The following is a 15,279-nucleotide window of genomic DNA, read 5'->3' on the forward strand; positions in this document are numbered from 1 at the left end:
TGTCACGTGGCAAAGTGTAAACTAAAGTTTACACCATAGTGTACATGTAGCAAGGTTCTTACCAATTGAACTTTGCTATTTGCGCACTGATTTTTGACGCGTTGGTTGACACTTGCATTGTTGTCAAGTATCAATTGGGTGGAGATTTTTTTTTAAATTTAAACTATCCAACCGGGTAATGTGAAGTGGTAAAGTGTAAACTATATTGCGCACCATAGTGTACATGTAGCAGGGTTCTTATTGATTGAACTTTGCTATTCGTACACTGACTTTTTAAACATTGTTTGACACTTGCATTGTTGTCCATTGTCAATTGGATGGAAAATGTAATGCCCCGACCCCCGGTGGTTTAGTCATAGGAGAATATGTTTTAGCGGAAGCTTAATTTTTACAATGATAATTTTAACAACCTTTCGAATACTTTAAATAAAACACTGAATAAAAAGATAACGGAACGTAATTTATTTGAAGCAAACACAACTTGTTCTCGCGTTCAGCGCTGTTCAAATACTTTAAAGAAATAACATTGAAAGCGTTCACAAAACAAATCTAAATAACTGGTTCACCTGGTTTTTCCATGCGCTCGTTGCACCACTCTCCATCTTTTCCATCATCCAGACCCAAGGTAGAATCATATCAATCTGTAGAGAAGAGGTTAAACCCATGAGTTAAAAAACTAATAGATATCATTGGTGCATTCATGATCAAACTATACATTTCAAAGCTATAACTTTAGAAACCTTTTCATAGTAGGATTTCCGGTAGAATCCCAAACACGTAGAGTCATGACTTAACATGATGCCTCGACCAAAAGTACATGCCGTACCCGGAGGTACCATTAAACATGGAGGTGTATGCCGTACCAGAGGTATCATTAGACCTACAAACATTAACATAAATCTTCATTTGCTAGAAACTTATAACTTAACACGAATTAACACTTTGCACCTCTACCTACCTTAATCGATGCTTTGAACCTTGTTGAAAAATGCACTCCTTTGATGTTTAAAAAAAAAAACACTCCATTTAGAATTGATGCTTGGAAAACACTTTCTGATAGCACCAAAATTTCTAGGAAAAACTAATTTTCCTCCCTCTCCTTTTTCTAGACTTGAAAACTCTCTCTTTTATGCTTAGAAGCTTTTGTCTTGGTGTGAAAAATGTGTATGCATTGGGGCCTATTTATAGGTGAAAATCTCACAGCTTAAGGCAAGTGAAGGGCCTAATACTCATTAATACGGGTGTCATTTATGTGGGAGTTATAGGTTTAAGAAGGTGCTAGAAAATAGTGTAGGAATTTGACTTTTCATATTCCGCGTACTTTGGTTGATATTGTCATACTTTAGTATTTATATCATAACTTCTTCTCCGAATATCCAATTGAGGAAATTCAAAGTACATTGGAAAGCTAACTCAAAGAGCTACAACTTTTTTTTGATATCATTTTCCAAATCAAATGTTTTCTACGTCGTAAATGGGTCTCAAATGAGACTAAAAATCTGAAGTATACTTTAGCCATCCAGTAATTATGTTTTAGTGCCACTAAGGTGTTTAAAATTATTTGGGATTCTACATCCCCCACACATTAATTAAAATTTCGTCCTCAAAATTTACCTTCTAATTGGGCGAATAGTGTTGGATACTTGTTTTTGGCTTCCTCTTCCCCTTCCCCTTCCCCAGTGGCCTCTTCTATTTCATGATTATTCCACTGTATTTTGACTAATTGAATTTCTTTCTTCCTTAGTTTATGCACCTTTCGATCCAATATCCTAATTGGTACATTTTCATACGATAAGTCCTTTTGTACTTCAACAGACTGATAGTTCACTACGTGATTAGGAACATGCATGTATTTCTTGATCATTGATACATGGAACACGTTGTGTGGGGTCGATAACCTAGGTGGGAGAGCTAACCGATAGGTTACATTTTCGACCCTATCAAGTATCTCGAATGGTCTGATATAGCGGGGTCATAGCTTTCCTTTCTTGCCAAACCTAAGTACACCTTTCATCGGTGCAACTTTCAGAAACACTTTTTCTCCAACTTTGAATTCTAAATCCTTCCTCCGTGTATCCGCATAGCTCTTCTGTTGATCCTGTGCAGCCTTTATCCTTGCACGGATCTTATCGATTGTCTCAACTGTCCTTCTAATTATTTCTGGTCCCAAAACTCTCATCTCCCCTACTTCATCCCAATGAACAAGGGACCTACATCTTCTACCATAGAGAGCTTCGTACGGTGCCATCCCGATAGTTGCTTGGAAGCTGTTATTACATGCGAATTCTACTAGGGGTATGTATGACTCCCAACTACCTCCTAGATCCAAAACACATGCTCTTAGCATGTCTTCCAATGTTTGGATGGTCCTTTTAGATTGACCAGCGTACTGAGGGTGATATGTTGTACTAAAGTTCAGCTTCGTTCCCATAGCTCCTTGTAGACTTTTCCAAAATTTGGACGTGAACCTTGGGTCTCTGTCAGACACAGTGGACACAGGTACGTCGTGTAATCTCACAACCTCCTTAATGTATAGCTGTGCCAATTGGTCTAAACTGAATGTCATTTTCACTGGAAGAAAATGAGCTCACTTTGTTAATCGATCCACTATTACCCATACATTGTTGTTTCCTCTTGCTGATTTCGGGAATCTAACCACAAAGTCCATTGTGATATTTTCCCATTTCCATTCGGGTATGTCCAGTGGATTTAACAATCCAGCCGGTCTTTAGTGTTCTACCTAAACCTGTTGACATACCATGCACTTTTCCACATACAACCCTGTTCTTCTTTTCATATTTCTCCACCGAAATGTATCTCGGAGGTCTCAATACATTTTCGTACCACCGGGATGTGTGGTGTATAGGGTGGAATGGGCCTCTTTCAATTTCTCGTTTCTCAAGGCTTCATCACTAGGCACACAAATTCTCCCCTTAAACATCACTGCCTGATCCGAAGCTATTCCAAAATCCTTTCTCTTATCAGTGCCAATTTCATTCTTGATCTTCAACAAGAATGGGTCATTACCTTGTGTCTCTATAATTCGATCTCTAAGAGTAGGTTGAATTATCAAAGCTGCTAGACAAGCAGTGACTTGTCCTGGTATGGTAACCACTTCGATCTGCAACTTTTCCAAGTCCTTGACTAACTCCATTTGAAAAGTTGGTAGTGACGCCAACTGTCCCATTGATTTTCTACTTAACGCGTCGGCCACAACATTAGCCTTACCTGGATGGTAATGGATAGTGCAATCGTAATCATTCACCAATTCCAACCATCATCTTTGTTGCATATTCAATTCCTTCTGTTTGAATAAATATTTGAGACTCTTGTGATCTGTGTAGATATCACACTTCCCTCCATACAAGTAGTGTTGCCATATCTTCAAGGCGTGTACTACCACCGCAAGTTCTAAATCATGCGTCGGGTAGTTCTACTCATGTTTCTTCAGTTGTCTTGATGCATAGGCTATCACTTTTCCATTCTGCATCAGCACACATCCTAATCCTTGCTTGGATGCATCACTGTATATAACAAACCCTTCTGTACCCTCAGGTATTGTTAACACGGGTGTTGATATCAACCTCTATTTAAGTTCTTGGAAACTTTGTTCACATCTATCCGTCCATTGAAATTTTACTCCCTCCCTTGTAAGCTACATCATTGGTCCAGTTATTTTGGAGAATCCTTCTATGAATCTCCGATAATATCCTGCTAATCCTAGAAAGCTCCGTACCTCGCCAGCATTAGTTGGTGCTTTCCAGTTGGTTATTGCTTCCACTTTCGCTGGATCTACCTCAATCCCTTGGCAGTGACTATATGTCCAAGAAATCTAACTCGTTCAAGCCAAAACTCACACTTCTTGAATTTGGAGCCCAAACGGCATCACTGTAAACTCGTAATGTCCATAACGAGTTTTGAAAGCTATCTTGGGTATATCCTTTGACTTTACTTTCAATTGGTGGTATCCCGATCGTAAGTCAATCTTGGAAAATACCTTAGCTCCTTTCAGTTGATCTAACAGATCCTCAATTCTTTGGAGTGGGTACTTATTATCGATAGTTAATCGATTTAACTCCCTATAATCGATGCACGTCCTCATGCTTCCATCCTTTTTCTTCACGAACAACACCGGCGCACCCCATGGAGATACACTTGGCCGTATAAAGCCCATATCTAGGAGTTCTTGCAACTATTTCTTTAACTCTTGTAGTTCCTTCGGGGCCATTCGGTATGGGGCTTTTGACACTGGTGCCGCTCCGAGAATTAGGTCTATGGTGAATTCCACTTGCCTATCTGGTGGAATACCGGATAGATCTTCTAGAAACACATCTATGAATTCCCATACTGTTGGTACGTCTTCAACCTTTATCGTCTCTTGTTTCCCTCCTGAGATGTTTACTAAATATCTTTGACATGTTTCTTTTCTCAACATCTTCTCAGCTTGTAAAGCCGATACTAGTCAAATAAGGGGTTTCGTCTTCATTCCAAGGAATGAAAATGGTTCCTCTCTTGGTTTCTGAAATGATACCTCCATTTCCTTACATCGGATGGTGGCGTAATTACAACCCAACCAATCCATGACTATTATTACATCAAAGTCCTTCATTTCTATCATGTATAGGTTCACTTCCATTGGTTTTCCCTCAACTTCAATACTTACTGATTTGCTTATTCTATCAGTACTCAAAGGGTTGCCTGAAGGAATGCTAACCTCTAATGTACCTTCCGAATACTAGATTTAGCCATAAAAGTTGTCGATATAAAGGAGGGTATGGCTCCTGAATCAAACAATACATAAGCAGGCGTATTGGCTATCAATAAACTACCTGCTATGACGTTCGAGTTTTCCTCTGCATCTTTATGAGTCATTGCAAAAACTCATGCTTTCCCTTTTTGGTTCTGGTCATTGTTATCATCCTTCTCCGGTGTAAATGTGGGGCAATCCTTAAAAATATGCCCTGGCTTGCCACATCTAAAACAAACATTCTTCCCTTGCAAACACATGCCACGATGTGTCTTTCCACACTTAGGACATGGCTCTATAACTGGCACAATGCTCTTGTTGGCATTGGCCCCGCCATTAGCTTTCTTGTTCTGCCACTTGCCCTTTCCCTTGTCCTGGCCATTCCATTTCCTTTTACCCATACTGCCATTGTCCAATTGATTGAACAGTTGATTATATTGCTCGGCGCTAGTCTTCTCGTATTAGATAGCATGATCTCTTTCCAGCATTTCATGGTATGAGGTGAAACGATGGGACATAAGTATCATGCTTATATCTGGGTTCAACCCTTGTTCAAACCTCCTGACTTTCTTGTCCTCCGTATCCATTAGATGTGGAGCATACCTTGAAAGTTGGTCAAACTTCCTTTCATACTCAGTCAGGGACATAGTCCTTTGCTTGAGTTGGAGAAATTCACTTTCTTTGTGATCCCTCAAAGACTGTGGGAAGAACTTGTCCATTACTTCCTCTTTAAATCGCTCCTAAGTCAATTTCGCTTGTTGCTTTGGGGTCCTCGTCCTTGACATCGAGTCCCACCAGTGGCTTGCATTATCGGAGAACATAAACTCAGCACACTGGACCTTCAGGGCGTCTGTGCACCCAATTAATCAGAATATTCTCTCCAACTTGCAAAGCCACTCCTTGGCTGCAAGTGGATCAGCTGCTCCATTGAAGGTAGGGGGCTTGTGTCTTCTAAATTGCTCGACCACTGAAGCATGGGTTGAAGGAGCATTAGGAGCTGGTGGTAGGGGTTGCGCCTAGTTTGGGTTTTGCCTACCAAGGTCTTGGACGGCTTGGAGGAGATCTCTTATCTGGTTTGCATGGGCCATTTTCCTTTAGACAAAACGTATGGTTCTTATTAGTTTCATACTTTGAATTCTAACAAAGAAGATAATGTTTTATTTCTTGACATAAAAGAAGTTATTACAAGGATTTAAATCTAATCCCTATAAGTTCTACGGATCTTCTTTGGTGGAGCCTCATCTCCAGAGGAGTCTTTTGCCTCAGGTCTAGATTCTATGTCCATCTCAACCTGTGGCTCGGGCTCAGGATCATTCCCTTCTTCAGGCTCTTCTTCTTCATCAAGTTCAATTACTATCTCCGGTTGAGGTTCTAAGTTTTCCCTCCATAGGTCTAGGATTGATTGGCAATACACTTCAAATTCAAATATATTTGGGTGCTCCTTTAGCATTACATCCCTAACTGTGACTCCCATATCTCCCCCATTGAGGTGGAAGGGAGTGTATGAGGTTATTTATAGCCTTAATATGCGTTATCTCCATTCTAACGTTCACCTCTGTCATGCATCTCTCATAGACATCATGTATATATTCGTCAAGTGGACGGAGCAGATTAATCATGTAATTCTCATAGGACTGAATGGTGATTCTACGGTTCAATGCTTCTCTATATGCCCTAGCCATTCTACGGGCCAAATCTGTTGCATTTTCACATATCATACACTTTTTTTTTACTCTTGGAAAGATGGCTACTGTTACATAACATTCTACCTATAAATTCTAGCCCAATGCTTATCTTTTGAATAAAAAACACATCTTTCAAATCATTTCTAACTGGCATGAAAATAAGCATAAGTTGTACCATAGCATCTCAAAGCATCATAACATAGTCTTTTCATGAAAACATTAACTTTAAACATACCTAGGCCGTAGGATGAGATTGATGGATGGATGCAAGATGCCATGGAGTATCTTAGACTTTTTCATTTTTAAAAAAAAAAACATACTTGGTTTACAGAACCGGCTAAACCATTTTTTTCATTTTTTTTAAAACGTACTTGGTCTATAGAACTGGCTAAACCGCGCTCTGATACCACGCTATAACGCCCCGACCCCTTGTGGATCAGAACGCTACTTACTTTACTTAACTAACCGATGGTTTAGTCATAGGAGAATATGTTTTAGCGGAAGCTTAATTTTTATAATGATAATTTTAACAACTACCTTTCGAATACTTTAAATAAAAAACTGAATAAAAAATAACGGAACGTAATTCATTTGAAGAAAACACAACTTGTTCTCGCATTCAGTGTTATTCAAATACTTTAAAGAAATAACATTGCAAACGTTCACAAAAATAAATCTAAATAACTGGTTCACTGGGTTTTTCCATGGGCTCGTTGCACCACTCTCCATCTTTTCCATCATCCAAGCCCAAGGTAGAACCATATCAATCTGTAGAGAAGGGTTAAACCCGTGAGTTAAAAAACTCAATAGATATCATTGGTACATTCGTGATCAAGCTATACATTTCAAATCTGTAACTTTAGAAACCTTTTCATAGTAGGATTTTCGGTAGAATCCCAAACATGTAGAGTCATGACTTAACACGACGCCTCGATCGGAAGTACATGTCGCACCCGAAGGCACCATTAGACATGGAGGTGTATGCCGTACCAAAGGTACCATTAGACATACAAACATTAACATAAGTCTTCATTTTCTAGAAACTTATAACTTAACATGAACTAACACTTTGCACCTCTACCTACCTTGATCGATGCTTTGAGCCTTGTTGAAAAATGCACTCCTTTGATGTTTCAAAAAAAACCCTCCGTTGAGAATTGATGCTTGGAAAACACTTCTTGATAGCACCAAAACTTCTAGGAAAACTAATTTTCCTCCCTTTCCTTTTTCTAGACTTGAAAACTCTCTCTTTTATGCTTAAAAGCTTTTGTCTTGGTGTGAAAAATGTGTATGTATTGGGGCCTATTTATAGGTGAAAATCTCACAACTTAAGGGCAAGTGAAGGGCCTAATACTCATTAATACGGGTGCCATTTATGTGGGAGTTATAGGTTTAAGAAGGTGCTAGAAAATCGTGTAGGAATTTGACTTTTCATATTCCGCGTACTTCGGTTGATACTGTACAGCCTTTAGTATTTCTATTATAACTTCTTCTCCCAATATCCGATTGAGGTAATTCAAAGTGCATTGGAAAGCTAACTCAAAGAGCTACAACTTTTCTTCAGATATCATTTGGAATGTTTTCTATGTCGTAAATGGCTCTCAAATGAGATTGAAAATCTGAAGTATACTTTAGCCATCCAATAATCATGTCTTAGTGCCACTAAGGTGTTTAAAATTATTTGACATTCTACAGAATAATTGTTTGAAATTTGTACTTTCAAACAGGATAATGTCAAGTAGCAAAGTGTAAACTAAGGTGTACACCATAGTGTACTTTTAGGAAGGTTCTTATTGATTGAACTTTGCTATCTGTGCACTGATTTTTGACACATTAGTTGACACTTGCATTGTTTTGAAGTGTTAGTTGGATGGGAAATTGTTTGAAAGTTAAAGTATCCAACTGGGTAATGTCATGTGGCAAAGTTTGAACTAAAGTATACGCCATAGTGCACATGTAGCAAGGTTCTTACTGATTGAACTTTGCTATTCGTACACTGATTTTTGACACGTTGTTTGACACTTGCATTGTTGTCAAGTGTCAATTGGATAGGAAAACTGTTTTAAATTTATACTGTCAAATAGGGTAATGCCGCATAGCAAAGTGTAAACTGAAGTATACACCATAGTGTACGTGTAGCAAGGTACTTACCGATTGAACTTTGCTATTTGTACGTTGATTTTTGACACGTTGGTTGGCACTCACATTGTTGTCAAGTATCAATTTGATGGGAAATTTTTTTGAAATTTAAACTATCCAACCGGGTAATGTGACGTGGTAAAGTGTAAACTATAGTGTACATGGAGCAAGGTTCTTATTGATTGAACATTGCCATTCGTACACTGATTTTTTACACGTTGTTTGACACTTGCATTGTTGTCCAGTGTCAATTGGGTGGAAAAAACTGTTTCAAATTTATATTGTCAAACAGGGTAATGTTACATAGAAAAGTGTAAACTAAAGTGTATACCATAGTGTACGTGTAGCAAGGTTCTTACTGATTGCTTGTTTTTGACACATTGGTTGACACTTGCATTACTGTGAAGTGTCAATTGGATGGGGAATTGTTTGAAATTTAAACTATCCAACCGGGGAATGTAATGTGGCAAAGTGTGAACTTAAGTATACACCATACTGCACATGTCACAAGGTTCTTACCGATTGAAATTTGTTATTCGTAAACTGATTTTTGACACATAGTTTGACACTTGCATTGTTGTCAAGTGTCAATTGGATACGAAAACTGTTTTAAATTTATACTGTCAGACAGGGTAATATCACATAGCAAAGTGTAAACTAAAGTGTACACTGTAGTGTACATGTTGCAAGGTATTTACCTATTTGACACGTTGGTTGACACTCGCATTGTAGTCAAGTGTCAATTGGATGGGGAAATTGTTTGAAATTTAAACTATCCAACCGGCTAATGTCACGTGGCAAAATGTAAACTAAAGTGTACGCCATAGTGTACGTGTAGTAAGGTTCTTACCGATTGAACTTTCCTATTCGTACACTAATTTTTGACACGTTGGTTGACACTTGTATTGCTATCAAGTGTCAGTTGGATAGGAAAATTGTTTGAAATTTAAGCTATCTAACAGGGTAATGTCACGTGGAAAAGTGTAAACTAAAGTATATACCATAGTGTAAATGTTGGAGGGTTCTTACTGATTGAAATTTGCTATTCGAACACTGATTTTTGACACGTTGTTTGACACTTGCATTGTTGTCAAGGGTCAATTAGATTGGAAAACTGTTCAAAATCTATACTGTCAAATAGGGTTATGTCACGTAGCAAAGTGTAAACTAAAGTGTACACCATAGTGTACGTGTGGCAAGGTTCTCACCGATTGGACTTTGCTATTTGTACACTGATTTTTGACACGTTGGTTGACACTTGCATTGTTGTCAAGTGTCAATTGGATGGGAAAATTGTTTGAAATTTAAACTAGCCAACCGGGTTAATGTCATGAGGAAAAGTGTAAACTAAAGTGTACACCATGGTATACATGTAGCAAGGTTCTTACCGATTCAACTTTGCTAATCTTACACTAATTTTTGAAATGTTGTTTGACACCTGCATTGTTGTCAAGTATCAATTGGATGGGAAAACTGTATGAAATTTATACTGTTAAAGAGGGTAATCTCACGTAGAAATGTGCAAACTAAAGTGTACACCATAGTGTACGTTTAGCAAGGTTCTTACCGATTGAACTTTGCTATTTGTGCACTGAGTTTTGATGCATAGGTTGACACTTGTATTGTTGTCAAGTGTCAATTGGATGGGAAAATTGTTCGAAATTTAAACTATCCAACCGGGTAATGTGACGTGGCAAAGTGTAAACTAAAATGTACACGATAGTGTACATGTCGCAATGTTCTAACCGATTGAACTTTGCTATTCTTACACTGATTTTTGACACGTTGTTTGACACTTACATTGTTGTCAAATGGCATAATATGACGTGGCAAAGTGTAAACTAAAGTGTACACGATAGTGTACATATCACAATGTTCTTACTGATTGAACTTTGCTATTTGTACATGGATTTTTGACACGTTGATTGACACTTGCATTGTTGTCAAGTGTCAATTGGATCGGAAAACTGTTTTAAATTTATACTATCAAACAGGGTAATGTCACATAGCAAAGTTCTTGCCGATTGAACTTTGCTATTTGTACATTGATTTTTGACACGTTGTTTGGCACTAGCATTGTTGTAAAGTGTCTATTGGATAGGAAAACTGTTTGAAATTTATACTGTCAAGCAGGGTAATGTCACGTAGCAAAGTGTAAACTAAAGTGTACACCATAGTGTAGTGTAGCAAGGTTCTTATTGATTGAACTCGCATTGTTGTCAAGTGTCAATTGGATGGGAAAATTGATTGAAATTTAAACTATCCAACCGGGTAATGTCATGTGGCAAAGTGTAAACTAAAGTGTACACCATAGTGTACATGTAGCAAGGTTCTAATCGATTGAACATTGCTATTCGTACCCTAATTTTTGGCACGTTGCTTGACACTCGCATTGTTGTCAAGTGTCAATTGGATGGGAAAATTGTTTGAAATTTTAAATATCCAATCGGGTAATGTCACGTGACAAAGTATAAACTAAAGTGTATAACATAGTGTACATGTAGCAGGGTTCTTACGAATTGAACTTCGCTACTCGTACACTGATTTTTGACACGTTGTTTGACACTAGCGTTGTTGTAAAATGTCAATTGGATGGGAAAACTACTTGAAATTTATACTGTCAAGCAGGGTAATGTCACGTAGCAAAGTGTAAACTAATGTATACACCATAGTGTACGTGTAGCAAGGTTCTTACCAAATGAACTTTGCAATTTGTTTACTAATTTTTGACACATTGGTTGACACTTGCATTGTTGTCAAGTGTCAATTGGATGGAAAAATTGTTTGAAATTAAAACTATCCAACCGTGTAATGTCACGTGGCAAACTGTAAACTAAAGTTTGCACCATAATGTACGTGTAGCAAAGTTCTTACCGATTCAACTTTACTATTCTTACACGCATTTTTGAAAGGTTGTTTGACACTTGCATTGTTGCCAAGTGTCAATTGGATTGGAAAACTATATGAAATTTATACTGTCAAATAGGGTAATGTCACGTAGAAATGTGCAAACTAAAGTGTACACCATAGTGTACGTGTAGCAAGGTTCTTACCGATCGAACTTTGCTATTTGTGCACTGAGTTTTGACACATAGGCTGACACTTGTATTGTTGTCAAGTGTCAATTGGATGGGAAAATTGATTGAAATTTAAACTATCCAACCGGGTAATGTGAGGTGGCAAAGTGTAAACTAAAGTGTACATGATAGTGTACATGTCGCAATGTTCTTACTGATTGAACTTTGCTATTCGCACACTGATTTTTGACACATTGTTTGACACTTGCATTGTTTTCAAGTGACGTAATGTGATGTGGCAAAGTGTAAACTAAAGTGTACACGATAGTGTACACATCACAATGTTCTTACTGATTGAACTTTGCTATTCGTACACTGATTTTTGACACATAGTTTGACACTTGTATTGTTGTCAAGTGTCAATTGGACAAAAAAATTATTTCAAATTTAAACTATCCAACCGAGTAATGTCACGTGGCAATGTGTAAACTAAAGTGTACACCTTAGTGTACATGTAGCAAGGTTCTTACCAATTGAACTTTGCTATTTGCGCAGTGATTTTTGACACGTTGGTTGACACTTGCATTGTTGTCAAGCATCAATTGGATGGGAAAATTGTTTGAAATTTAAACTATCCAATCGGGTAATGTCACCGATTGAACTATGCTATTCGTACACTGATCTTTGACACGTTGTTTGACACTGGGATTGTTGTCAAGTGTCAATAGGATAGGAAAACTCAAATGGCATAATATGACGTGGCAAAGTGTAAACTAATGTGTCAAGTGTCAATTGGATGGACAAGTGTCAATAGGATAGGAAAACTCAAATGGCATAATATGACGTGGCAAAGTGTAAACTAATGTGTCAAGTGTCAATTGGATGGACAAGTGTCAATAGGATAGGAAAACTCAAATGGCATAATATGACGTGGCAAAGTGTAAACTAATGTGTCAAGTGTCAATTGGATGGACAAGTGTCAATAGGATAGGAAAACTCAAATGGCATAATATGACGTGGCAAAGTGTAAACTAATGTGTCAAGTGTCAATTGGATGGACAAGTGTCAATAGGATAGGAAAACTCAAATGGCATAATATGACGTGGCAAAGTGTAAACTAATGTGTCAAGTGTCAATTGGATGGACAAGTGTCAATAGGATAGGAAAACTCAAATGGCATAATATGACGTGGCAAAGTGTAAACTAAAGTGTACACGATAGTGTACATGTCGCAAGGTTCTTACCGATTGAACTTTCCAATTCATACCCTAATTTTTGACACGTTGTTTGACACTTGCATTATTGTCAAGGGTCAATTGGATGGAAAAACTATTTGAAATTTACCTTGTAGAACACAGTAATGTCGCGTAGCAAAGTGTAAGCTAACGTGTACACCATAGTGTACGTGTAATAAGGTTCTTACCGATTGAACTTTGCTATTTGTGCAGTGATTTTTGATAAGTAGGTTGACACTTGCATTGTTGTCAAGTGTCAATTGGATGGGAAAATTGATTGAAATTTAAACAATCCAACCGGGTAATGTGACGTGGCAAGGTGTAAACTATAGTGTACACCATAGTGTACATGTACCAAGGTTCTTACCAATTGAATTTGCTATTTGCGCACTGATTTTTTACACATTGGTTGACACTTGCATTGTTGTCAAGTGTCAATTGGATGGGAAAATTGATTGAAATTTAAACAATCCAACCGGGTAATGTGACGTGGCAAGGTGTAAACTATAGTGTACACCATAGTGTACATGTACCAAGGTTCTTACCAATTGAATTTGCTATTTGCGCACTGATTTTTTACACATTGGTTGACACTTGCATTGTTGTCAAGTGTCAATTGGATGGGAAAATTGATTGAAATTTAAACAATCCAACCGGGTAATGTGACGTGGCAAGGTGTAAACTATAGTGTACACCATAGTGTACATGTAGCAAGGTTCTTACTGATTGAACCTTACTATTAGTTCACTAATTTTTTATTCGTTGTTTGACACTTGCATTGTTGTCAAGTGTCAATTGGATGAAAAAAACTGTTTTAAATTTACATTGTAGAACCGGGTAATGTCGAGTAGCAAAGTGTAAGCTAACGTGTACACCATAGTGTACGTGTAGCAATGTTCTTACCGATTGAACTTTGCTATTTGTGCAGTGATTTTTGATACGTAGGTTGACACTTGCATTGTTGTCAAGCATCAATTGGATGGGAAAATTATTTGAAATTTAAACTATCCAACCGGGTAATGTTACGTGACAAAGTGTAAATTGTAGTGTGCACGATCGTGTACATGTCGTAATGTTCTTACCGATCGAACTTTGCTATTCGTACACTGATTTTGGACACGTTGTTTGACAATTGGATTGTTGTGAAGTGTCAATTGGATGGAAAAGTTGTTTGAAATTTAAAATATCCGACCGGGTAATGTCACGTGGCAAAGTGTAAACTAAATTTTACACCATAGTGTACATGTAGCAAGGTTCTTACCAATTGAATTTTGCTATTTTCGCACTGATTTTTTGCACGTTGGTTGACACTTACATTGTTGTCAAGTGTCAATTGGATGGGAAAATTTATTGAAATTTAAACTATCCAACCGGGAAATGTGATGTGGCAAAGTGTAAACTATAGTGTACATGTAGCAAGGTTCTTACTGATTGAACCTTGCTATTAGTACACTGATTTTTTATTCGTTGTTTGACACTTGCATTGTTGTCTAGTGTCAAATGGATGGAAAAACTGTTTGAAATTTATACTGTCAAACAGGATAATGTCATGTAGCAAAGTGTAAACTAAAGTGTACACCATAGTTTACGTGTAGCAAGGATCTTGCCGATTGAACTTTGCTATTTGTGCACTGATTTTTGACGCGTTGGTTGACACTTGCATTGTTGTGAAGTGTCGATTAGATGGGAAATTGTTTGAAATTTAAACTATCCGACTGGGTAATGTCACGTGGAAGAGTGTGAACTAAAGTATACATCATAGTGCACAATTTGATGCGAACCAAGTAGCAACGTTGACACTTGCATAGTGCACATGTAGCAAGGTTCTTACCAACTGAACTTTGCTATTCATACACTAATTTTTGACACGTTGTTTGACACTTGCATTGTTGTCATGTGTCAATTAGATAGGAAAACTGTTTTAAATTTACACTGTCAAATCGGGTAATGTCGCGTAGCAAAGTATAAACTAAAGTGTACACCATAGTGTATGTGTAGCAAGGTTCTTACCAATTGAACATTGCTATTTGTGCACAGATTTTTTACACATAGGTTGACACTTGTATTGTTCTCAAGTGTCAATTGGATGGGAAAGTTGTTTGAAATTTAAACTATCTAGCTGGGTAATGTGATGTGGCGAAATGTGAACTAAAGTGTACACGATAGTGTACTTGTCGTAATGTTCTTACTGATTGAACTTTGCTATTCGTACACTAATTTTTGACACGTTTGACACTTGCATTGTTGTCAAGTGTCAATTGGATGGAAAATTTGTTTGAAATTTAAACTATCCAACCGGGTAATGTCACGTGGCAAAGTGTAAACTAAAGTGTACACGATAGAGTACATGTCACAATGTTCTTACCGATTGAACTTCGCTATTCGTACCCTGATTTTTGACACGTTGTTTGACACTTGCATTGTTGTCAAGTGTCAATTGGATGGAAAAATTGTTT

At 37.6% G+C, this 15,279-nt stretch overlaps 1 protein-coding gene across 1 annotated transcript; it reads right to left on the bottom strand.

Moving 5' to 3' along the window:
* Positions 1-1,753: 1,753 nt before the first annotated feature.
* Positions 1,754-2,179, bottom strand: LOC111386818 (the record flags this gene model as incomplete). Its single annotated transcript, XM_023011295.1, has 2 exons — positions 2,048-2,179; positions 1,754-1,948 (listed from the first exon to the last, which is right to left on the bottom strand). Coding segments are annotated over exons 1-2 (327 nt in total), but the record flags the coding sequence as incomplete, so codon positions are not given.
* Positions 2,180-15,279: the final 13,100 nt, after the last annotated feature.

The sequence above is a fragment of the Olea europaea genome, unplaced genomic scaffold (genome assembly GCF_002742605.1).
Source record: "Olea europaea var. sylvestris unplaced genomic scaffold, O_europaea_v1 scaffold3739, whole genome shotgun sequence".
In the NCBI taxonomy this organism is placed as follows: Eukaryota; Viridiplantae; Streptophyta; class Magnoliopsida; order Lamiales; family Oleaceae; genus Olea; species Olea europaea.